This window comes from Daldinia childiae (genome assembly GCF_008694065.1).
Source record: "Daldinia childiae strain JS-1345 chromosome Unknown Scaffold5, whole genome shotgun sequence".
Classification (NCBI taxonomy): domain Eukaryota; kingdom Fungi; phylum Ascomycota; class Sordariomycetes; order Xylariales; family Hypoxylaceae; genus Daldinia; species Daldinia childiae.
Genome location: NW_022984646.1, coordinates 902,914 through 926,697, shown reverse-complemented (window position 1 = coordinate 926,697; position 23,784 = coordinate 902,914). Strand labels below are relative to the sequence as shown.

Genomic DNA, 23,784 nt, shown 5'->3' with positions numbered 1-23,784 from the left:
TAAAAGATGCTCAGCTTGGCGATCCATACAACCATGATGGATACAATACACCGGCCGTTAATACAATGCATCAACTAAGTCAAGATACGTACCACTAAGTCTACCGCGATTAAACCATATATCCCCTATTATCTCGGTTACCCAACTACCCTTGAGTCCTGCTCAATACTCCTAGCACTATGTCTCCAACGTAAGCCGCAAAGAGCGCCGTGGTATCATTTTCCGTGGTCTCCAGAGTCCAACGACCCCGCAACCACTGAGATAACCACCCGATATAGACGTGAAGAGTTCACTATCTCTATTATCACCACTCATTAGCAAAACATAAACAAGCAAAACCCATCATACATGGCGTATTAGACATATTATACAAGGCAATAATGGGGAATTTCATAACCAAACAGTTTAATGTGTAACTTCGAATTTGTTAGGTTGGGACATGACGTTGACGGGCTACAAACCAACCCCTTTTCGCATGCGACACCTCCGCAGTTGACCAGGAAAGATTAGATAGAGGGCTTTTTGCTACCTACCCAGAGCGTGACTCGAATAAAAACACTTATAGGATCTATTCAATACTGAACCACCGTTTCTGCCGCCCGCCCTTTATCTGAAAAGCCACTTTTCCATCGTCGGTCAACTTGCGCAGAACTTCCTCTATGAAAGGTTCTAACGCCAGCTTAGCAACCTCTTCGTCTAAAGCGTCGCCATGAATCATCACCACAATCTCCATCACCGATAATGTGGCGACGCCCCCTCGCCTCCCCTCGATAGTCTGGCACTTGAGCTCGTTCAGCACCTTGAGCACCTGTATCTCGCGCCGTAGCTTCTGAGCAAGCTCCCCTGTGATCCTGGTTTGTAGGTTCTCGATAACGACGCCGTGGGCCGGGTAGCCGGTTATGCACCCGTGAGACCGCATCTTGTCAAGGGTTGCCATGTACGTCCCCAGTTCCCTCGACCGCGCTACTCCCATGCCCGAGGACATTATCGCCGGTGAGCATCGCATTCTCTTCTTCCAATATAAAGCACATGTGGTCATTCGAATGGCCTGGCGCATGCACCGCTCTGACTGTGGCGCCCTCAACCTTGAAGATCTGGCCATCGGAAATAGGCTGCTGCCCCTTCCCTGGAGAGTTCTTGTAGATGGAGTCGTGTAAATATGGATAAAGCCGTAGAAGATCGGGCACTCCCTGCGTGTGGTCGCCGTGCCAATGAGTGAGCAAGACGTGGGAGAAGGAGAAGCCCATGTCAGATAGGGTGGACTCGATCAAATCAGCCCAAGCAGGAATGCCCTGGCCGGTATCGATGATCAATCTCTTTTCGCCTGTGCCGATAATCCACGTATTTGTCCCCTGAAGAGTGAACTGCTCCATCCCGTTAGCAAAAGCACCAACCAAAAGCTTCGATATGCGATAGTACCTACCTTTCCGGGGTTCTGGCCTAGTACGCGGATGACACGGGGACTGATTTGCTCTACATCTGCTAACTCGGGCAAAGTAGCTTGCTGTGAGTTTAGATAGCTGTCGAACGCGCAGATGTTGAGGCTCTTGTTGATTTGTCGATACCCCCCTACGCCCTTCTTCTTTTCTGTCTGTGTAACGGTCGTCTGCATTTTCAACGCTTTAGGGGTACGCAAGCAGAATAGATAATTTCAACGGACAACACGACAGTCTACCTCATTCATAAAGTAATAATATCCTACCGACGACGCTACATGTATCACTGCTGGTTAGAGTCAGTTGTCTACCAAACATCGCACATATCTTGATAGACATCATAGAACATGTCTTCATTCCCCAAGAAGTGGCAATTCCCAATATCGGAAAGCCTTCATGTCGGTGCAATCCCAAGGTCGGTCTCGCTTCGGTCCCCGGTGCAGATGTCGCCCCCCTAAAACATGAGTTCGATTGTGTGCGCTAGGGGTCCGCAAATTCGGGATTATCGGCCTACCTCTTGGCTGTTGTCTTTTGAGATACATCGGAAATCGAATCGATGCCCACTCCTTTGACTGCGAATGTAAACGCGGGTAATACAGTTATCAGTTATTAGCGAGTCTCGAACGCTATTGGTTATTGTTCGGTACTAATAATTATCTTTTTTTATAAGTAAGCCCCTGAATATTTTTAACAAATAGTCTAGTGGCTAAGAAAGCTACCTAGAAAAGCAACAAGATGAACATGAAGCACTCGTAACCCGATGCTCGGATTCCGGTTCATGATTTAGGTTACATATCCCAGCCGCGGTGTTGTGAGTGCATACTCTAATAGGCTTAGTGTAGTAAAAGGCATCATGGTTTTAAGACTGGGTATTATTTCCTGGGCACTCTCACTCTACGATAGTATCGTAATAATGCATAATATGGATAATGAACAATATGGAAGATGGCTACAATGTGTCGTATTTGCTGTTCACATACGTACAATATGCCTGGTAGCAGGCCTCAGTTTGGGATCTGTTCTTCTGGTAACATGGGGACTGGAATATCCAACGGCTCAAAACTCTCCTACAATCCTTTTGAACATAGGTATTTCATAAATCTCGTGAAACCAACTAAATAGCCGTGGATATTGAGCCTCTAGGACCTTATGAAAGATCTTAACAGCAAATATGAATGCACCCCGCTGAACAGGTCCGCAAGGGTTACCTGGTCTCCGACAAGATATCGATTCTTCTGAAGGTGGGTGTCGAGGCGCTTGCAGCCAATGTGAAAACGGCGCAGGCAGTCCTCACTATTCTGACGCACGGACGGTTGCCGACCAAGCAAAGGCAGCACGACGCCACCAATGTTGGGGACCATCTCGGAGTTTATCATGGACATCCATTGGATGATCTGATAGTACTCTCTACGGTTGGAGCCAAGAAGAGTTGTGGTATCGCTCTGGCCAGTAACTGGTTTAATTAGTTAGTATGCACTTATCTATCCCCGGCTTGAAGACTTCACGTACTATACAAAGCAATCGGAATACATTCCGTGAGGACAAACCCATCCGGACCAACGAATACGGGAATTTGAGCTAGTGAGTTGAACTTGATCAGCTTGTCATAGTTCTCCCCGCCATGCGTATCCGCGTGGACGATTTCCAGCTCGATTCCATATTCTTTGGCAATGGCCAAGATGGCGGGTGTCCGCGCGCTTGGCTACGTAAACAATGTTAGCAAGACGAGTTTACTACTGACAGGATTTTTTTTCTTCCACCGGGCTTACTGACATGATGAATATACAAGGTACCGAGTGCCATGATGTAACTTGGAAGATTATTGCTACTAAACCAAAGCCCGTTCTACACATGTTAATCCCAACATATATACATAGTTGTAACAGACACGTCTTTCGGTTCATCTACCCGGGGAAAATCTATTAATCGGCTACCCAGGACTAAACAAATCGGCCTCCGACTCGACCAACGACCGATTTTTTCATTCGGAATTCACATAATAAATCCCGAAACATGCGTCTAACCCAACCCCGACGAGCCTAAGAAAATATCCCGATTGCTCCAAAAATAGCCCCCGCAAAGGGGAAAATTGACCTAGTGAGATGTAACTTAGCCCACCTTGCTACCAACTCCTTAGCCCCAGCAATGCTCGCGATCTCTGGCTCACTTTTGCTCAAGATTTCAAGCCCAAAAAGTTCATTGTTAGTCGGCGCCATCACGAGCCATGTGAACGGCAACATGATAAGTGTCGTCACACCAGCCACAGCAAAAATTCCCCAACTCTTCTTAGCGCCGCGCCTCTTGGCGGCGGTGTATAGATGGAGGAGGCATGTACCGACGGCCAAGGTGGGTAATGCTTGATGTCCATAGCTATACATTCGTGCCCATTGTTGGAAGAGCTGGGGCGATTGTGATGTGGTATCGAGGAAGACCGGCACAGCGATGAATGATAGTGACATCATGGCTCCTATTCATGTGTCTGTCAGTCTTAAAACGGCTCATTAAAAGGAATATCGATCATACCGGAGAGGAAAGACCCCGACACTAAGGCAGTGGCTTGGGCACTTATTGTAGATGTCATAATGTGATTCTTTTTTTATGAGCAAAACTCGTATGTCGATTTTGCAAATCCCTGTTCTATTCTATGGTATCCAGCTCCCTTCCTAGTCCTAGAAGAACTTTCAAAAGGCTTTATGAATACCAAAGCTATAACTAATAGTATTGTCAAGATTGAGGCTTCGAGGAGAACGTCTAACCCGCTCTCCGGCTTGGTCTTTACATCCGAAGTCCGACGTATCTCTACCAACACCCAATGGGTAAGCCACTAACAACGTTCCACATACCAAACGCTTTACTCTACTACCTGCCCGTCTCGAATGTTCTCCGTAATCCAGCCAATGGTTATCATACTCCTCTTCGTATCAGCAAACTTTTCGTGGTCTCCCACCAGATGCTCTTTATACCACGGGTCATCCTTCATCTTCCTGTATTGCTCAACATTCTCAAACACGACTTGGCTGAAACAGTCGAAATCGGCAAAATTGGCCATCTGGGGATCGACCAGGCGGCTCAAGAGAGCGCGGGACTCAGTTGTGTTGTGGATCTAGATAGTCAACCGACCAATTAATATCTAGTGCTCCATTAGGAGATACGTAGGTATGGTAGGAAGACCGAAGAAGCGGTCTCGGAACTTACCACAGTCCACCGCCTCACGCCGTATTTAACCATAAGATGCTTCGTCATCGGAGCTGATACATGCAGCATATGATGCCGGTAGTCTTCTTCGCTCATCCCGGGGCGCCGGTAGCCGCAGATAGTCAAGCAGAGAAGCTGACTACCATCTTGATTACCAAGGGGTCGTGCTGGGATTTCCGGGGAGTCGGTCATTGTATTAGGGATAGAAATGTAAAGCTACTTAGATGCAGGTTAGCAGGCAGAAGGAACTTGTAGGATTATAGACACTAATATACTGAGTGCAAATGCAGATAAAACGCGTGTTTCCCAAGAATAACTACTTCAAGGAGTGGCTTTAAACGGAGACCGAATCGACCACCGATAGGCCCTGCGTCCCGTGGCGATTCACTGGGGATTCATTAGGGAATAGGTACTGTAACAGTCTCATGTAAGTCGATGAAGAGATTCGCAGATATTGTAGTAAACCCGAGTAAGTTTTCATATCTGGGCTGTTAGACTTTACGATATGAGAGCATCATGGCAAGCTACACATGTGGGAAAGGGTTGCGAGCAGAACTGCGACACAGTAGATCAAAATCTAGAGTTTTCCTTAAGCTATCTAACTAGGTACCTTATAATAATAACAAGTGTCTAACTGATTTTTTTAGCCCTTCATTTCTGACATAGATGTCGCACTCTTCACCACATCGAATAGCCCAATGTTGAATCAGTATAATAGACGAGTTATCGATAGGAGTGTCTTAGCATAGGCGAGGCTGTCGTGTTTATGGGTACCTAAGGTATAGGCATGTACCATTCTGTCAGTCTAAGGGATGTTTTCTCACTTTATACCAAGGCGGAGGCCACCAAGCAACGGCTCTTCAAACTGGGGTTATCAAACCAACGAAGAACTAGTACACCACTCATTTCAGGTCATCTACAAATTGTTTGTTACTACGCAGCGCAGAAGAAGCGAGGGTAAGACATCAATTCGGGGTCCAGGGTCCAGGGTCCAGGGTCCAGATCAAGGTCTTCCGAACCGGTATATTCCATTATGTGGCGTCATTGGCGAGCACAGATGCATTCTATTTCAAGACCCGAATGATATTACAGAATGCAATGTAATATAGTCGGCGTCCGCATAGATACTCCGTTGATGCTTATTGGTTAATTCCAAGTTTGAACCCCGAGCCCGAGTTCCGATATTTATGTTAAGAGCAACATGAAAGCTAGAAGACAAAGCATTTGGAACTTCCCCTTCGGCGTCGTTTACCTAGGACACATCGTCTAACGCCATCTACAATGTCTACCTACGCCGTCCTCGGCAGCACGGGTAATTGCGGTTCTGCTCTCATCCGAAATCTTCTAGAGCACCACCCTCAGAGCCAAATCAATGCCTACTGTCGTAGTGAAGCCAAGCTGCAGAGAATCGTGCCCGAAGTCATCGACCACAAGCAGGTCAAAGTGTTCGAAGGGAGCATCAACGATAACACGCTGATGGACAACTGCCTACGCGGAACGAAAGCCGTGTTCCTAGCAGTGACGAGTAACGACAACATCCCTGGCGTCCGACTCAACACGGATACTGCCTTGGTCGTACTTCGCACTCTGTACCGATTACGAGACGAGGCGAGCCCGGCTCCGTATACCCCGCCTAAGCTAGTATTGCTCAGCGCGTGCTGTTTCGACGAGCATCTCGGGCGCACGCAGCCGATATGGTTCCGGCCCATCATGCTGCGGGCCGCGTGCAACGTTTACTTGGATCTGCAACGCGCGGAGGACGTCATGCGTTCCCATGACCATTGGATCAAGTCTATCTACATCAAGCCCGCCGGCCTATCCCCGGATATCGCCCGCGGACACCGGCTTACATTTGACGACCAAGAAAGCTTCCTGAGCTACATGGATCTTGCTGGCGGGATGATCGAGGCGGCCGACGATGATGAGGGGCGGTACGACGGGAGAAGTGTAGGTGTGGTGAATAAGATATCTGGCAAGGGGGCTAAAGTGCCGCTTGATACTCTATTTTTAATTTCAATGGGCTTCGTTAGGTACCTTTTCCCTTTCCTCCACCCTTACTTGCCTGAAAGCACACTTGGGAGATAGTAAGAAAAATGGTGGACGGGTAAAGAGAAGTTTACGTAGCGAGTTCAGCCGTAGGATCAATAGATTATATCTTAGGATTTCTTTTGAATTGTTTTTGGTTGGTTTGGGTGCATTTGGGAAATGGGTCGCATCTGACTAGGTTACGGCGTTACAAGTTCATACAAAAAAAGTCAAGATCGAAAAACAATCTGTGTACGAAGTATTGCCTAAAAAAGACATAATACAAAGTTATAGCGGCTTTTAGTACCAATTTCGTTGTATTTACAGTGCACTTATATATAATATCTTTAAAAAAGGGGGTCTAGGACCTGTATCAAACTTCCATTTTAGGATTAGCTGTTTTTGGATTTTGACGTTTTTGGTCAAGATAGAGGGGTCTGCCAACCCAAGTAAACTATAAACTACAACCCTAACCTAGTGAACTACAACTGGGGACGCCAACTCTATCACTCAGCTTTATCGATGAAGACATATTGAATCGATAATATACCTGAACTGGATTTATCAACTTATCACCTAACAATCTAATTAAGCAGATCCGGTCGCTGCCATGCCTCCGGGAATCCAGTGAACCGAACCCACTTGAAGTCAATCTCGGTGTTCTTAGTGGTGTCATGACACATTCTCGCCAGCTTAAGCCACATGTCTCCCTTCACAGGCAGGTAGTCGTCCCACTTGCCGTTCTCAAATTCTGCACACGTCTCCTCGGCGTATTTGCAAGCGCGGATGAACTTGGCCGCGTGGCCGTCGTCGTGTTCATTGACGACAGCCCTGTACAGGTCCTCCCAGCTCCAGCCGTCGCTCTCGGGGTTCGAGTAGTTCGGAAGAAAATTTTCATCTAACGCTGGGCTTCCCGAGCATGCATACCAGGCCAAGTCGGTGCGCACCTTGCGTTCCATGAGGAGCACGCGGTCTTCCAGCGAGATCCAGTCTTTCTGCTTAGCCAGTATGCCTAGGAACAGGCTGCTGGTGACCTCGTGCATCCAGAAGAAGTCGATCTTGGTCTTCTTGCCGGGGAACTGCGCCGCTCCGCATAGGTACGCACACACGCTCATCATCTCCGCCGTGCGTCGAGCCAGTTCGTCTTCGTCGGCCGCGATGCGGAAGCGTCCCGCCAGCCGCGCAAACGCCTCGCCGCCGCGCGCTACCAAGCCGTTGCGCATCTTGAGCCCCAAGTCCGACCAGCGCGGCGCCGTGCGGATCTCCTCGCTGGCACGGACCTCGTGAACTAACTGCAGTATCGTCGTCGGCGGCCGGTCGTCGTGAGCTAAAGCCTCGGTCTCGCACATCGCAAACAGCTTTTCGATGTCGCTGTCGTCGTTGGTGGCGGCCTGGGCCAGCGCCTCCGCCGCAAGTCCCGGGAGGTCGAATTCGATAGCCAGTCCCAGGTGGATTAGTGCGTGAAACAGCCCGTCGAACATGGCACAGAGCATACGATTGGCGATCCGGGAGCGAGAGAAGAGGAACTCGTGCACCACGGCTTTCCACCCGCTGGCGACAATCTTACGTTCGAAGAACCTTAAGAATGTCTGGTACTGTGCCTTGACATACATGTGCTGGGAGAAAATCTCGGGGTTGTCGAGCTTTGCGAGCAGCTCCATGTCGAGGGGGGGCATCGGCTTCTGTGACACTCCCTCATCGTGGTAGCGGTCTTGGAGCTGTCTGGGGTCGGCGCCCAGCGCGTAGCAGGTGAGGATACTATGTGAAATGTGGTTCATCCCACCCATAGGGCGGAAGAAGATGTGAAATGTCTCATGATTCTTTTGGAGAAGTCGATTCAATTCTTCCAGAGTACCTGGGGGGTTACCCTTCCCATGCACTATTCCGTGCAGTTCGGGGGTTACGGAGAGTGCAGCGGTCGTCATGCCTGCTTTGAAGGACTATTGCTAAGAGATGAGGATTAAAGTGTTGGTGATCTCTCTGGGTGCGAATATGCATGAGTTCGTCAAGTTTTCCAGGAGGTCATTTCGGCCTCATTTATCCTACAACATGAACCACCAACCGCCTAAGCCTTACTCCCCACAGCAGAAGTCTATATCGGACGCCGACTTGGAGCTGGTCATTCGATTCTATGCAAAAACGGAGTGCCCAGTCACAATACGGATATTAGTAAAAGGATGTGAATTCATTCGTTAATTTCTATCCCGATCGTCGAAACCGCGCTACAGCGCTCGAGGCAGAGAGCCGCAATGGTAGTTTCCTAAAAATGACGACAAGGCCAATCCTACCATAGTCCCCGATGCATTAATGTTCGGGGTCGGGAATCGGGAATCGGACGTTATGTCGACCATTGTCTTACAAGGTGTAGCGGTAAGTTCACCTCACATATGCAGTTTATTCTCCCTTAGAACTCCGAGATGTTACAATGCATCTATATGCTGTTGTAGACGTGTTATTACTACTGCATTTACTCTGTGGTGGCCATGACATCATTATCCATCGCTGTAAGTCTTTCATAAGGAGGCATCGAGCAAATCGCTAGGTATCCGTGCAGCTGTCATATAGAGGAAGATGATCGGCAAAGCTAGCCACTTACAGCGGTACAAGTACTTACTCACCTATGTGACAATGCTACTTCAGACATCTTATAGCATTGCTACGGGCGGAGTATATGTTATCTCGTCTTTATGATGCCTGACGAAAATACCTTCGAGGGACCTTATTTGGTACGTTAGAAGCCTAGCTTCGCTTGAGGTTTGTGTCAACACGGTAGAATCACCTGCAATCCGTAGATAAAGAACTTGAAGTCCAAAATAAGTTGAGAATTTCTATTCTCCAGTAACTATCAGTAACTATCTATTATCCGCTTCAGAAATTCCATCATAGGTGAGTTTTCCTGCGTCTTCATGCATTTTCATCCCAAATCACCTCGATAACGGCCAAAGCCGAGCGCGGGACCTGCGATATGCCCTGGAATACGAATCTCCTGTCGGCTGCAGCCAACAAGTCTTTCCACTCTTGCAAGTCCCTCTCTTGTGAGTTGAAAAGCGCCCTCATGCCTAAGTCATGGGATCTAGGATGGAGATGCATGTTAGCGATTAACAAATAAGTAGGAGTATACCTCAAAAACATATTACGAACCTTATATCGCGCTCTAGGTGCGCAGGTATGGCACCAGGCGTAGATAAACAGATTTCGTTAATGAGTATCTTTGTACCATGCTTCAAGGCTGGCACCAGGGCATGCAGGATTAGAAAGCAGTATTTGTCCGACCAGTTGTGCAAAATAGTGCGCAGAAGATAGGCATCAGCGCGCACCGTCTGCGGCTTGAAAAAGTCGTGGGCCATGAAACTAATGCGGCCGCGTAGCTCACTCGGTAAGGTCGCACCGGCCCCTTCAACAACTTCTGGCATATCCTGAACGACAAAGCTGAGATCGGGGAACCGCTTAGCGAGCGCTACAGCCAAAGACCCCTGTGAGCCGCCGATGTCGACAACGCGCGCACGACCTAGCGCTGCCCAGTCGTAGCCGTCTATCGCAGAAGATAGGCCGAAGCTGGGGAGGACTGCAAAGGTCGACATGCCCGCAGCAAAGCGCAACGCCTTCTCCGGGTAACGGGCAAAGACTTCATACAGAGACCCTTCGTTATTATTAGCGAGGGAGAATGCCTATTCGGTAAAAGTATACGTCAGTGATCCATGAGCATGGGAAGTCAGTTAGTTTAGCGGGTATCATTACCGTCTCGTTAGGTTCCTGGGACTCGGGCCACTTTTCCAGGGCATCCAGCAACTACATAGCAAGATGAACTGTCAGTATTGTTTTCAAGACTCCCCCCTCAACAACTTCGAACCTGCTTACCCTCAAAGCAGACGGCCAGCCAATTTCGGGACTGAAACTCATGAATGAATTTATGTCGGGACGGGAGAGTAACTTGGACGCCTTCGTATGAGCCACCATGCCCGGCTGTGGCTCGCAGAAGAATCGCAGGGTCATTGCGTGACGCAGGAGGCGGCGAAATATATGCTCGCTCAAACTAGTCTGCTTGGCGATCTCGCCATAAGATATCTGACCACCCGCAGGAACCATTTTGGCGATTTCGTAGCGTCCTATCACTTGGATGCCTGTCAATTGATAGCCCTGCATCCAGCGTTAGCCAAACAAACAAACTGCATGGGGTATACGTATAGTAGGTATTGTGGCATAAATAGGTACTTACCCCAGAGTGTTTATATACTAAAGTCAAGGGATCTAGCATCAAGTCATACAGCTCAGCAGCAGCATCTGGCCATTTCTACCATTAGCCAGGTGTCATAAACGTGATTCAACGCAGTTGTAGCGTAGCCGTATGTTATGCTAACCGGGGGGCAAATGTCTTCATACCTATCACTGCATTCTGGGCTTCGGTCGCCTCCTTGGGAAGGGAGTCTGGAGCATTTTCGTCGAACGATGGCCAAGGAGCGCCTTTGGCTAACAGCACCTGCTGTATCTTAGCGACCGAGTCGCTAACCGTGGCAGCCAACTCGACAATGCGTGGCAGCGGCATGTCTTTGTTAGAAGGCATCTTGTAGGTATGAATGTTTATCAGGAGGATGAAACGTAGGTAACCTGGACAGTGACTGAATTTGAATAGGGGCGTGGTGTCTTAAATTAGGCCGCAAAGGTCTATAAGGATGTGAGCATTTAATAGGTCGCTAGGCTCAAACAGAAGTCAGATTTGTTGAGGCCGATAGATGACAGTGAAAGAGTCTTGACCAAATGGCCAGAGTCGATCCCCGAAATATGTGTCTCGGGCTACAGGTTCGCTGTCAGAGAGCCTCCTGTTGTAAGTATTCGGGAATAGAAAAGCAATCCCGGCCAGCGAGATTATGCACGGCGAGGTTAGTACAAGGTAACACGCTGTTAATATATGCCCTCATATTTCGCTAACCGATTATCGGGAAATGCTTCTATGAGCCCCAATAGGGGGTAGTCTGGATGATCGATTCTCTCGAACTCGCCTAATTACAATTATAACTATTCCCGAACCCCTTTTTTAAGTATGACCTAAGCGCCTCTTCCCTAATTATCTAATCTACTAGAACCTTCAGCTCCAACCTGTTTTCTCTCTCTAATCCCTCTTATATCAGCCTAATATCCTCCGAGAACTACAGATGCGTTAGATTCCTATACCACGGCACAAAATAGATCGTAGCCATAGTTACGCGAACCTCATTACTTAGATTCGGCATCTCCGCGCACCACACCCACAGGTCTCGGATCACAATGCTACATAGATGTCGGAAATCGGCGTCCGAATTATCTCAGAGAGCTTAGATTGGTAGCCAAAAAGTGATGCCACGGCTTGGTCACACGACGTGGTGCATAGCATCGGTATTTTCATAGCCCAAAAATACTCCGGGTTGATCATTTATAAATTAACCCTTCATATATTAAAGCCTCAAGGAAATGACTGGCTCGGAGATCAACATATGTATGCCAAATGCCTTATCATACTATCGGAGTTTCCAAAAGCAAATAAACCAGCCGGGGGACGTTGATATACAAATCAACGTCAAATCGATCATAATAAGGAAAAATATATGACCTTGTTATCGTAGTCATGGACGATGATATCCCCATAGCGACTATCATATAATACAACGAGTAACATCGATACATAATAACAATTAAACTCCGGTTTCTTCTTCACACCCCCAATAAATTGGAGAGAGCAACGAAAAAAAGGGGGTGCACATATTTTGTCAGAGACATAGGCCATGTGCAGCCTTGGATACAAAAAATTATGGATTGCATTAGAGCATCCGCTCACCAACTGAGCCCAGTTGCATACGTTCGTTTCTGGAGGTAGTGTAATACCAGAAACAGGCCGCACACAAGCCTTTGAAAAAAAGGTTCCAAAATTTCAGTTACCAACTGAGCCAAGTCACACCTAGGACAGCCAAAGCAGCGAAAGACCCCGGCGTCACATACCCTCTGCCGCGTTCGCCCCACCTCCGTTACCGCAGGGTCAGTTAGACTAGGCCGAGAGTGCAATGCGAGTAAGAGAGAAAATAGTCCAGAGCGCGCTTCTCTCCAGGCTTACATATCTCGCTCCCACCGCGTGCCGGACTCGAACCGATCACCGGAATTTCTTCTCTCATAGATCAAAGGTAAGAGAATATGGGAGCAAGTCGAGGGACCCGGGCCGTACGAGAGTGGGTTTAACCAGCACAATGCCGATTCCCTACAAAGGGTTTCATTCAGCCTTCGGAGGTGCATACTTGACTGTTGGGTTCGGGCATATTTCCTCTAGTGCAAGTTCGTACCCAGGACCAAGCACCACATCCCTGTCCAGTATATGTATATGTATATCTATCTATGGAGTGTCGGTCGGTCGGTAGGAGGTAGGAGGTAGGAGGTTGGTCGGTGGTCGGTGGATCGAAGAGGATTGTCGGTCGGAATGGAGTGTTGGTTAGTCGAGGGTAGAGCGAGGTAGGAGGATGGTGAGGGCGGGGTTCTATGATTGTTTGGTGGTTAGTAATGGGGAAGATAATTACCTGTTGTAATAATTTAGTCGAGGCATGGTAGGGAAAAGGGAGAGGTAGAGAGGTAAGGAGGTAAAAAGAGGAAGAGGAGGATTGTTGGTTGAGAGGTCAGTAGAAAAATAGTGGAGATCAAGAGGATGAGGGGTTGAGGATGAACAAGAAGGTGAGAAGTAAAAAGAGTGTCGGGTAGGTAGTTAAGGGTAGGAAGAGGTCATTTAGTAGGTAGCAAAGGAGAGGATTGTTTGTTAAGGAACGCGGGCTAGGCAGTGATGTGAGTGAGGGGAGCCGAGATGTAAACAATCAAAACAAAGTCTTGAGAGTCTGGCGTAAATGTTAGCATTTTGATTTGGTAAGAGTGCGAAGTGCATTAGATTAAATATAAGGAATGGAAAAGGTTGAGAATACAAAAATAATAAAGGGTAGTGATGTTGAGTGTAAGGTCTGGGTTTAGGCAACAAGGTAGGGTAAGGTTAGGTAGATGGGTAATGGAGTGAATGTAATTTAGCAAATAGGCTCATGGGTTTCATAATATGTTTGAAAGTCTTCAACATATTGAGTGGTTTGAGAGGTATGAAGGAGAAAATAATTGATGGTGGTGGTGGTTGTTATGGTAGCGAAAAGGAGAAGGGGGGAGATGGTGGAAAGGGAAGAGTGATGTATGATTTGTATTCGCGATGTAAACCTTAGGCACGTAGACTTTGTTGCCAGAGTGATAGACGCGTTTGAATAAATGAAAGTTCAATACGTACCTGAGCTCAGAGAAATGTTTGCAAGAAAATAAGAATGAAATAATAGCTGTACAGTTGAGTGAGGTTGGTAAGTAGGTATAGGTATGGTGCATTAAGGTAATGTTTAAGAGAAAGGTTTTATTGCAAGGGAAGGGTATTGGGAATATTGTTAATGAGATAGTATGGAAAGGTAGGAAAGGTAGGAAAGGAGAGAGAAGGTTGGTTTGGAAAATGTGTTGAAGAAGGAAGAAGTTGGAAATAATTTTTTTGCGGGTGGGCTTTCTTTTGTAGGAAAATTTCAGAGGAGTGATTAGGAATAATGGGAATGCAATCAATTACTACAAGATCAAAAATATTTAAAATTCAAGAGGGGAATTAAATCAAAAGTACCTAAGTAAATCAAATCAGCAACATCGTCCGCGCAACAGCTGGCCATCACCTAGGACACGCATACATTGTCAACTCAAAATCAGAATCAAAGTACGCAGTACCAAGGTACGTATCAATAATGATTAGAATAAACTTTAGAATCAGCTTTGCAACTGATTCTATCAGCCTACAAAATATGTTCAGTGATTTGATTTCCCTACACAAATAATTTATTTCTAAACTCAGGTAGGTACCATACTTAAATCACCACCCACCCCCTATTAATATAGCTACTCCTATTTACACTTCTTCAAGGTACCTTAGGTAGGTTTCTTATTTGCGCCCATAGTAACAGTACGTACCTCTTTTCAGTAAAGTTTGTAATTTTATTGCTAGATCGATTTTATTCTAATTGGTATATTGAATATGCCATAATGCTAGGTAAAATGGTAACTTGAACACTGATAACAAATTATTTTCAAAATCAGCATCACTGGTAATAAAGCTGCTAATATTAGTCTTATTGATTTTAGTTATATATCGAGAGTGATCTTTCTATTAGTAAAATTTAAACATTACAAAGCACACCCGTAACGCAAATTACTTTTTGATTTTCTGGATCAGTTTGATAAGTGAAGTTAATCAAGTTTTGATTTTCAAGCCCATCGTTGGCTAGATTAATACCTAATAGTATCTCACTTAGGTACATAACCTCACATACATATACACAGCTGCCTGATACCGTAGTATATTTGTATGTAAATAAGGCAAATGCCCCCTATGTATGTACCTAAAGTACTTGATTACATGTAGGAGTTCTTGTATTCTTCTCAGCGGCTTGGGTCAATATTGGAACTCGAGACACACTGCGTAATAATGCTTCGGATATTACTCAAACGAACATTAAGCATTTCTGTTTTGACGATTTATGTTGCTTTAGAATTAAGTAGAAGATGTTTTTGGGGGTTGTGAAGGGATATAAAGCCGTTAGGAGACAAAAAAATATTCCTTACTCCAGATCTTTAGTATCGCTATGCCTCCCCTATATGGCGAAGGAAGACAAGCATTTCTTCGTCTATAGGCGGGGATTAGTAAGGAATCTAACGACCTGTTAATTATCGCCTGGAATTCTTCTAGAATCTCTAGTCCAGATGACCTGGACTGGATGGTGGTCTATTGACATCGTCGATAGTTCAATTTATCAATTCGGGGGCGCGACATGAGATGCCAAAACAACAAAGATATATGGCCACAAAAACTACCAACAGAGGCATCCAAATCCTTCTACAAATATTAATAAATAAATAAACAAAAAAATTAACACAAGACTCCTTTTCGGTAATAGACGTTGGATAGGCCAGGCCCTTAGTTATATCAAGGGGTAATTCTCCAGCAGAGATAGCATCACCATTTTAGATTACTATTTTGTGAATTATTAAGTAGAGCAAGAAGCATAGAAATATCTCTGTCGTCCCGTGGGGAACGTCGGACTAGTTATAGGAACCTACAACCATACATATTAAAATTATCTTTTGTTATTAATATCTCGTCTATGATCCTGGCAGGCTGAACAACGATGACAGTGGGATTTTAATCTTCATCTGGGGATCAGAGGGTGACTTATCGTTGGCCTTTACAGACGATAGGGGTACCACTTTGGGCTTATATCGAAGACCCCGAGTGAGATAGAAGATGGGTGGTGCTAACGAAACTTCTCGTACAGTTTCACGGCATATCAGTCACTACTCTACTGTGGCAGCGAGATATTTACGAGAAACCATTAATTATCGAGTTCCAATATTTAAAATTTTGGAGGACCGAACTGACTATACCACAGCAACATTAGAGCATAAGTTCTACTCTTGTATATACTTCCTCGGATGTGTAGATTTCTCCATGATGTGGCTTTACGATAGACACTATGTCACTGAGTTTTCCATGATTAAGATATTGACAAATACCTTCTACGGAAGAGGTAACAGATGCACCCACCATCCCACCCGCCACCAAAAATATCTTAAACACTATATTTCTATTGAAGAACATAAATCGTAACATAACGATATGTCATGAAGGAATCTAGGGAACATCCATCATTACGTCCAAAGAGCAATGGAGGTATTGTAGTTTCAAAATGCCCGGAAAATCGATTCTAAACGCGGCATCGTGACATAAAATGTGCAGTCGGATAGGCGGGTAATTCCGCCGTGTGATGACGAAAATACACACCAAATTAGGACGCAGATAAGGGCCTCATCAAATCGCCAGGTCTAGACGCGAAGCTGTGCCGCCGGGTCTAGAAGCTCAAATCAGACGATATGTTGGAAGTTTTCAGGCAAGCGTCTATGCACAAAGTCCTACGATGCTGCGTCGCTTAAAAATCTCGCTGCCTCGCATTTTGCTTGGGATTTGTTTACTCCTTTCCTACTGTTTGGATGCGCACGGGTAGAAAAGAGACGGGCAGATATACAAGCTGTTCGGATAAATAAGAGCAACAAGGAAGCTTGCCAAAATAAACTATCTCGATCTAGTCATCTGAATTATAGCCAACCAAGATATAGCGGCCAAGATGAAGTTCTCAGTACTAGTTACTACCCAGCTATTACTCCTTGGCGCGCGACACGTCCTCGCGAACGTATCCGCCAACGTGCTTAAAGCCGTCAGCGATGACGATGACGATAACGAATACATCGCGTCAATGTGCGCTCCCGCCCAAGCCCCCGACCAGTCGGACCCGGCACCGTGCGTCGCGATCCAGAACATCGAGACGGCATGTCTACCTAACGGGACGTCTCCCCTCGCTCTCGAGGCGCACGCGCAATGTCTCTGCGGCGGCAGCTACTTCGCCGAGTGGCTCGGATGCCGCCGATGTCTATTAGAGCACGGCGCGCTATCGCCGCGCAACTTCAGCTACTTTTCCGACGTGCTATCTAGCGCCAGCGAGAAACTGTGCGAGGGCACGCCGACGGCGGCTTTCGCGACTCTGTTTACTGACGCGCAGGCCGGCATTCCGGAACCTACGACGGGAAATACGGCGTTCAGCGATGTTAAGAGCGGCGATGCGGCTGTGAGCTTGTACTACACGGCCAGTGGTCTCCAAGGCCCAGGTCCTATTACGGGGAGCGCAACGGCGGCTACTGTGCACACCTCGGATTCGAGTTCTTCGGAGGCGACCGCAACAGGTGGGGTATCTCAGAGCGGAGGAGTTAGATCAACTACCAATGCGCCATCAGCGACATCTTCAAGCTCTAGTAATATTGCGGTTCCGACGGGGGCGCCCGTGAACGGAAAGGGTGCCATCTTTGCTGCTGCGGTAGGCGGTGCGCTAGTGGCTGTCTTATAAGAGGGTTCGTAATTTACAGGCTGATCATATAATGTATAATGAAATATCTACGCAATATAATATCCATCCATCCATCTACCTATCTCCTCGTCAAAACCAACATGATAATGGGAGCAGAACAGTCTTACCTAAGAAAACGTGCTCAAGGCAATATATTTACCCCCGGCTAAGCCCACACTAGCCAATGGCGCAATCTACGCGTATATTAGGTACTGTAACGACCGAAACCAGACTTGTCTCCTCCCTACCTTTAATGGGATCCATACTTTACACGCCTACTACCTACCTACCTTGATGGACACCCTGCTGGCCAGTTTTTCCCCTTTAGCCAATCACACCACCCGCCTATCCTAAATAGACCCCAGACACGCCTACCTAGGCCTAAACAAGTTGCGGATCCGAAAAAGTGACTGTCGGATCTTGATTCCCGCAGGAGACGCGGGTGTACTGCGTTAGTTCAATCCGGGGACGGCACGGCCACGTGTGGGCGCGCCTATTCCGACGTCAGTCTATCGTGTCGGATGCCGTGAACTTGATTCAGTACCGGTAGATGAGACTAGAGGTAGAAACACCAAATTAGGAGGCAAGGTTAGACAACTAACACAACATAAACAAGGCTTTGTTATAGTTCACAGATACACAGGTATGGATATTTCAAAAGATTATTTCAATTGATGATTATTATATCAGTCTCATCGTCTACATACATGATTATATATTTAAATTGAACTATGTTAAATAACCCACCGAACCTTCATCGACTCTTTACTGGGGCATATACTCGAACGGCTTAGCAAGGTGTCCGCGCAGAAGGGTAGCTTGCTGACGGTCCAGATCTCGGGTCCTAGTAATTGCGGGCGTACGTTAGTACCTATATAGGGGGAAAAGCTAGATATGTAGGGGTGAACTTACGGGCTTCAATGCCTTCTTATCGGCATCGCTAAGAGTGCCGCCCTTGAGAGCGATGATCGGGGGTGCTGCCTCCGGGTCGTGCGCGATAGGAGACCCGCACTCGGGGCAGAAGACACGGTGTACGGGCTTTCCAGACGAGCCCGCCTTTGCGTAGCTCTTGGTTGTACCGTTGATGGTTAGCTTGTCCTTGGGGACAACTACTACGAGTGCTATTGACGTGTTAGATTAACGAATTCCGATAGATGTGATTGGGGAGAGTGGAAGGGTATAGTATAGACGTACAATAGGTAGAGCCCGTCTGTCTTTGGCAGTCGTCGCAGTGGTCGTACCCGACAATGAGGGGATCCGCATCGACGGTGTATGTTACGGCGCCGCATAGGCAGTGACCAGAAAGACCCATTGTGATATGGAATGTTGATATGTACCTAAGTTTAGGAGATAATAATAGATAAACTTGTTGAAGTCCGTAGTATCTTAGAATATGTTTGTATAATAGGACGGACTTAGAGCGAAACTAAAGGAGGGACGAGATACCTTTATATAGATGGCTTTAGTATCCTTGTTGCACGAACAATGTTGATACAATGACATAATTTGGCTGATTCAACTCGGGGAGGAAGATCCCCTAGCCTCGGAGTAAACCGTCATTGCTATCAGATTGGCGGACCAGACCTGCATCTTCTCCCTTCTGTTATCATTCTGATCCTTACAGTTAGTTACTGAGTACCTACTTGTCTTCGTCGAAGAGCCTTTCCTTCGTAGCGGGGTTGATAGCTCTAAGGAATTATTGGTGGGGTTATGCGTCTTATTGCTGCTAGTCTACGTCAGGAACCCAGTTGACGTAGCACGGAATCTGATTCCTTGCAGCCCTAACGGAGTTGGAGGTGGATCTTTTCATCTAGCTGTACACTTACATGTTAGATTAGTAGAGAATAGATCGTGTAGAATGTAACGAGTACATGGCGGTGACAACTTGATTATTTCTCATGAAAAAGCAATAGTGACTTAAATCGATGCTTGTCTAGGTAGATATCATGACAATGGACCAACCTGCATTAATTAAACCTGGATTAAACCTGGATCTGAATCATTGTTGCGGCATATCGACCTAACCAAGCAGTCAAGTATTTGTCAAACATCCCAGTCCGAGCTCCGCTGCTCGAAGCCACCAACTTTGATACAATGGGCTTGATTAGCTCCCGGGGTGGATGTGCTGATGCTGACTGGCTCTTTTTATTTGGAATAACATCGTATCTCACTAATCGCTCTTCTACCGTGCGCCGCATTGAAGCTTGCAGGTTGTACGAGCCGAACGATATGTAACACAACTGAAAATCCTCCGAGGGCCGCCTCCGACGCTGCGACTATATTCCAATGTAATTTGCCGAACGTCCTACTCCACGCTTATTGGAAAAACCTAGATATAGGATGAATTGAATTTATCTTTGACATTTCTATTGAACACTAACGATGGATATCCCAAGATTTATTAAGATATTACAGTCCAAACTAATATCAATCTGAGGACCCAATGTTCAAGCTGAAGGATATTCACACTACCCATGGCAATTCTATCAGCCATGAACAACGTCAATACAGAGTTCCTGTAAACTCGTCGGCATTTTTCATCCTCGTGGGCTAAAACATATCCATCCATGGATGAAAGTCGGAACCCCCTGATATCCTTTTGAGACTGGGTAGTTGAGCTGATCTGACTCGAAGTCAGTGGTCGTTCAATTCGGTCGGGTCTCTGCCTCAGCTTTTTGATAGCTGTAAAATAGCCATAGTCTAAATAACTTGTTATTTGAAAAAGAGACGGTGGTTGTTTCTTCACGAATAGCTTTGGCAACAGTTTAGGATTTGACACCCATATAGTATTACTCTCGCTCAGCTCACAAAATATAGCTTCGAAATCGTGAGCGTAGTATACGAATCTTGAATAAAATGCGGGTGTCAAGACTTTGAGCTCCATCTTAGTACTGTCGGGGCTCTCCTTCGCAGTCGTTGATCCCATAGTCTCAATATGTGCGTCTGCAACACCACATGGGATATATTGCACAACCAGCAGTTCGGATGACTGTTCGACTAAATATCTCAGATACTTCCTAAAAAAAGGCTCCAGTTGGGATTCTATCTTGTCGGCATGTCGACCAATGCTTGTTTTGAGCGGCTCTGGTCGATACCAAACATAGAGCTTCCTTTGAAAGAATAGGGATGTAGCTTCTTTCACAATTCTAGGAAAAGTGACGAAGCCAACCCACCACCATGAAGTCAAGAACTTGAGTTTCTGGAAGGAAGTCATCCTAGTAGGATCGATGGCATCGGCTTCTGAGAAGATACGGGCAACCAGTTTCGCGTATTTCTTGGAAGACATTAGATTTATCGTATTATTGATCGGACCTTGCCCATCCATATTTGGGGACAGAGGGTCGTGCGCAACAAGCGAGTATGCGCCCTTTCTAGAATTAAAGGGGGATACGTGGAAGTCTTTTGGCCAAGTTCGTTTCAAGGGCTTCGAGCCATTGGATTTCCGAGTTGATGCGACTTCTTCTAAGGAATTATCACCAGTTGGCTCTATTGATTCTATTGCATTGTCTGCCGCTAAGAAGTACATCCGTTTCTCGTCGAACGTGTTATTAACTTCAAGGATTACTGCTGCCAGGTGCTTATCGGCAGAATAAAGATACCAAAAGGAAACGGGATTGAAATGATAACCCATGAATTTCGCAGCAGTTACCAAATACGCGCGTGGATATTTGGAAGCATCGATGTCCTATATCGCATTAGCTCTAGATTCTTCGCAGTAGACAAAGGGATGCCGCACTTGGGATTTGAGGTAAGTATCCAGCTTACCCCTTAACCCGAGGTGTCCGTTTCCCCTATCTAGGTAATCCGAAGCATCAACCTTGTACCAACCCCCAACTCCCATTTTATACTCGTCATTTGATATCATGCCGCCTGCGACACCTGTCCAACCGACGGGTATCCCAACAAGGAGATACGAATAAGAGAAGGTGTGTTTCTTGGGAAATAACCTGGTATGCGTAGTCCGACAAGGGAACAACAGAGGCCGCCCTGGACCGTTCCATGGTACAGATAAACGTACATCTTGGCTACGATGTTGTACGTATATGCGATAAGTGAAAGAGGTTGTGACCACTGCTATGGCCCCTAGACATATCAGGGCATAGTTAATCTTCAAGGAATCAAAGATGACAAAACCTCTGACCCAGAGGAATGAACTAAAAAGGAGCACTACATCTCCAACGCGTCCAAAAAGAAGATAATAAGACAATGCAATAATACGTAGAATAACGTCATATACGAGCATCTCGGGGGTAGTGTCTGCAGAAGAGATGTAAAATGCTGATCTAAATAAAGCAATACGTCTGATGCGAACTCCTGTTATTACCCGAAATTACCAGATTATAGGTACTTCTGAACGAATGAGATTATTAGATTCATACTTTGTGTGTAATGAACTTCTGGAAGACTACATGATCGAGAAACGGAAGTATTCATGCAGCGGTAGGGGACAGTAGGGGGGACTTGAGACATGTATGTAACAGCCACATCATTATCTTATCTCATATCTTATCTTAGCCGGTATGACTGTTCGCCGTTCGAATTGGCATAGAATAAATCCGTAAAAGACTATGGAACAATTACATTATTTAGATAAGAAAAAAAAAGAATGTTAGTAGAAATCGAATTCGAATTGCTCTTTAATAGTGTCAATCAAATTGTTTCAGTATTCACTCTTCAAGAAAATTAAGCCTCTTAGTGTGGCTTTGCAACGATGATCTTGTGTCGGTGTTAAGCCGGCTAGGCCACAAAGGTTGCCTCCCCGCCAAAAAAAAAACAACTCCGTTGAGTCAGCGGAGGCTCCGCTTTCAGCCCACTTCCACCATCATTCCTTCGCCTTCCACGGCCCTTAAAAAGGACATCTATATTAACAGCTCACGAGCGCATTACATTCTAACCTTTTTCAACTCACACGTTCTCCATACAATAGCTATTTATAACAAATCAAATCCATACTTCTTCGAGAAACTATTCCAATTGTCCATTTTGGCAACCCTAGTTTTTAAACTCTCAACCCTCATCAATCCCTATTTTCACGATGTCTGACGAGTGGGACTCGGTCACCAAGATCGGCAGTAAGTCTCGCGGAGGCGCATCGCAGCGAGAGACTGTCGTGCGAGGCAGCTCCGCGCTGAATGCCGCCAAGCGCGCTGGTGGTGCCATCGCGACCGAGAAGAAGTTCTCTACCGGCAATGCTGTAAGTTAATTCAGCCCCCCTCCCCTCTCCTTCTATGACCTCATCCCATAACTAGCGCTAACGTAAACCGCAACAGGTAGGCAAAGGACCCGAAGGCCAACGCCTGACGAAGGTCGACCGCAGCGACGACATCATCAAGCCGAACACGGTGGGCAAGGAGGTGGGCGACGTCATCAGCCAGACGCGGCAGAAGATAGAGCCCAAGATGACCCAGAAGGACCTAGCCACCAAGTGCAACACGACGCCCTCCGTCATCGCCGACTTCGAGCGTGGCACCGCCATTCCCGACCAGAAGATCCTATCCTCTATGGAGCGCGTCCTCAACGTCAAGCTCCGCGGCACCGGCATCGGCGAGCCCAAGTTCAAGCCCAAGGGAGGGAAATAAGCGATCGGCAGATAGTAGATAGGCCGGAAAATTAATTGGGCCCGATGATAATGAATCGAACTGAACTGATGATTGCGAAGGGGGACACACCTATCTGATAGGATGGTTGTGTCCCGGAGTGGCGGCTGTATGATGAGTTAGTTACCTTAGACGAGGCGAGGGGCTTTCCGAGATGACGAGATGCATCTCCCCCTTTAGCCGTACAATTGCATAGCATTGCGTGGCTCGGCTTCTAGTGCAAAGGTTCGATCGGTCGACCTCGTGCATTGATTTAGTAGACGCAATAATAGACATGTAGAGTCGCTATCACACATTTCATATATATAAAAAACCGCCAAAAATATTTGATCTTGAGATTTTGATATATTTATTGGACTTATGATAGAGTCTTGTGCTATTAATGCTTCGGACAACGTAATATTGCCTATTCGTCAGTCTAGACGAGGTATCTTCAAGTAATAGAAAGAACGCAAGCCAAACAGTGGCTTGGTTATGCCTGGTTATGCAACGCGATGCTATGCAATGATAAAACAAGGTCAAACGACACTTTCGCTTGCCCATAAAGTCCATCCAGGACACATTATA

General features: G+C 46.4%; 10 protein-coding genes across 10 annotated transcripts; 3 read left to right on the top strand and 7 right to left on the bottom strand.

The window, feature by feature from the left end:
• Window positions 1-568: 568 nt before the first annotated feature.
• GL218_05398 (Beta-lactamase-like protein 2) lies at window positions 569-3,239 on the bottom strand (the record flags this gene model as incomplete). Its single annotated transcript, XM_033582060.1, has 6 exons — window positions 569-1,012; window positions 1,071-1,364; window positions 1,424-1,591; window positions 2,645-2,889; window positions 2,946-3,138; window positions 3,210-3,239. 6 exons carry the CDS (start codon window positions 3,237-3,239, stop codon window positions 569-571), a joined length of 1,374 nt encoding a protein of 457 aa, XP_033434913.1.
• A 236-nt stretch (window positions 3,240-3,475) lies between these two features.
• Window positions 3,476-4,017, bottom strand: GL218_05397 (Noranthrone monooxygenase; the record flags this gene model as incomplete). Its single annotated transcript, XM_033582059.1, has 2 exons — window positions 3,476-3,903; window positions 3,960-4,017. The coding sequence occupies 2 exons, from the start codon at window positions 4,015-4,017 to the stop codon at window positions 3,476-3,478; spliced, it is 486 nt and encodes a 161-aa protein (XP_033434917.1).
• Window positions 4,018-4,287: 270 nt separating this feature from the next.
• GL218_05396 (uncharacterized protein) lies at window positions 4,288-4,823 on the bottom strand (the record flags this gene model as incomplete). Its single annotated transcript, XM_033582058.1, has 2 exons — window positions 4,288-4,539; window positions 4,632-4,823. The coding sequence occupies 2 exons, from the start codon at window positions 4,821-4,823 to the stop codon at window positions 4,288-4,290; spliced, it is 444 nt and encodes a 147-aa protein (XP_033434918.1).
• Window positions 4,824-5,912: 1,089 nt separating this feature from the next.
• On the top strand, window positions 5,913-6,716 carry GL218_05395 (Oxidoreductase AflX; the record flags this gene model as incomplete). Its single annotated transcript, XM_033582057.1, has 1 exon — window positions 5,913-6,716. The coding sequence occupies one exon, from the start codon at window positions 5,913-5,915 to the stop codon at window positions 6,714-6,716; it is 804 nt and encodes a 267-aa protein (XP_033434919.1).
• Window positions 6,717-7,240: 524 nt separating this feature from the next.
• GL218_05394 (Oxidoreductase AflY) lies at window positions 7,241-8,581 on the bottom strand (the record flags this gene model as incomplete). The annotated part of the gene is made up of 1 exon (XM_033582056.1): window positions 7,241-8,581. The coding sequence occupies one exon, from the start codon at window positions 8,579-8,581 to the stop codon at window positions 7,241-7,243; it is 1,341 nt and encodes a 446-aa protein (XP_033434920.1).
• A 979-nt stretch (window positions 8,582-9,560) lies between these two features.
• GL218_05393 (6-hydroxytryprostatin B O-methyltransferase) lies at window positions 9,561-11,217 on the bottom strand (the record flags this gene model as incomplete). Its single annotated transcript, XM_033582055.1, has 6 exons — window positions 9,561-9,729; window positions 9,798-10,324; window positions 10,395-10,445; window positions 10,515-10,793; window positions 10,873-10,937; window positions 11,037-11,217. 6 exons carry the CDS (start codon window positions 11,215-11,217, stop codon window positions 9,561-9,563), a joined length of 1,272 nt encoding a protein of 423 aa, XP_033434914.1.
• A 5,629-nt stretch (window positions 11,218-16,846) lies between these two features.
• Window positions 16,847-17,620, top strand: GL218_05392 (uncharacterized protein; the record flags this gene model as incomplete). The annotated part of the gene is made up of 1 exon (XM_033582054.1): window positions 16,847-17,620. The coding sequence occupies one exon, from the start codon at window positions 16,847-16,849 to the stop codon at window positions 17,618-17,620; it is 774 nt and encodes a 257-aa protein (XP_033434498.1).
• A 457-nt stretch (window positions 17,621-18,077) lies between these two features.
• Window positions 18,078-18,932, bottom strand: GL218_05391 (uncharacterized protein; the record flags this gene model as incomplete). The annotated part of the gene is made up of 3 exons (XM_033582053.1): window positions 18,078-18,113; window positions 18,533-18,741; window positions 18,815-18,932. The coding sequence occupies 3 exons, from the start codon at window positions 18,930-18,932 to the stop codon at window positions 18,078-18,080; spliced, it is 363 nt and encodes a 120-aa protein (XP_033434915.1).
• A 1,089-nt stretch (window positions 18,933-20,021) lies between these two features.
• Window positions 20,022-21,863, bottom strand: GL218_05390 (uncharacterized protein; the record flags this gene model as incomplete). The annotated part of the gene is made up of 2 exons (XM_033582052.1): window positions 20,022-21,305; window positions 21,357-21,863. 2 exons carry the CDS (start codon window positions 21,861-21,863, stop codon window positions 20,022-20,024), a joined length of 1,791 nt encoding a protein of 596 aa, XP_033434916.1.
• A 792-nt stretch (window positions 21,864-22,655) lies between these two features.
• On the top strand, window positions 22,656-23,199 carry GL218_05389 (Multiprotein-bridging factor 1; the record flags this gene model as incomplete). Its single annotated transcript, XM_033582051.1, has 2 exons — window positions 22,656-22,814; window positions 22,891-23,199. 2 exons carry the CDS (start codon window positions 22,656-22,658, stop codon window positions 23,197-23,199), a joined length of 468 nt encoding a protein of 155 aa, XP_033434561.1.
• Between the last annotated feature and the right edge of the window lie 585 nt (window positions 23,200-23,784).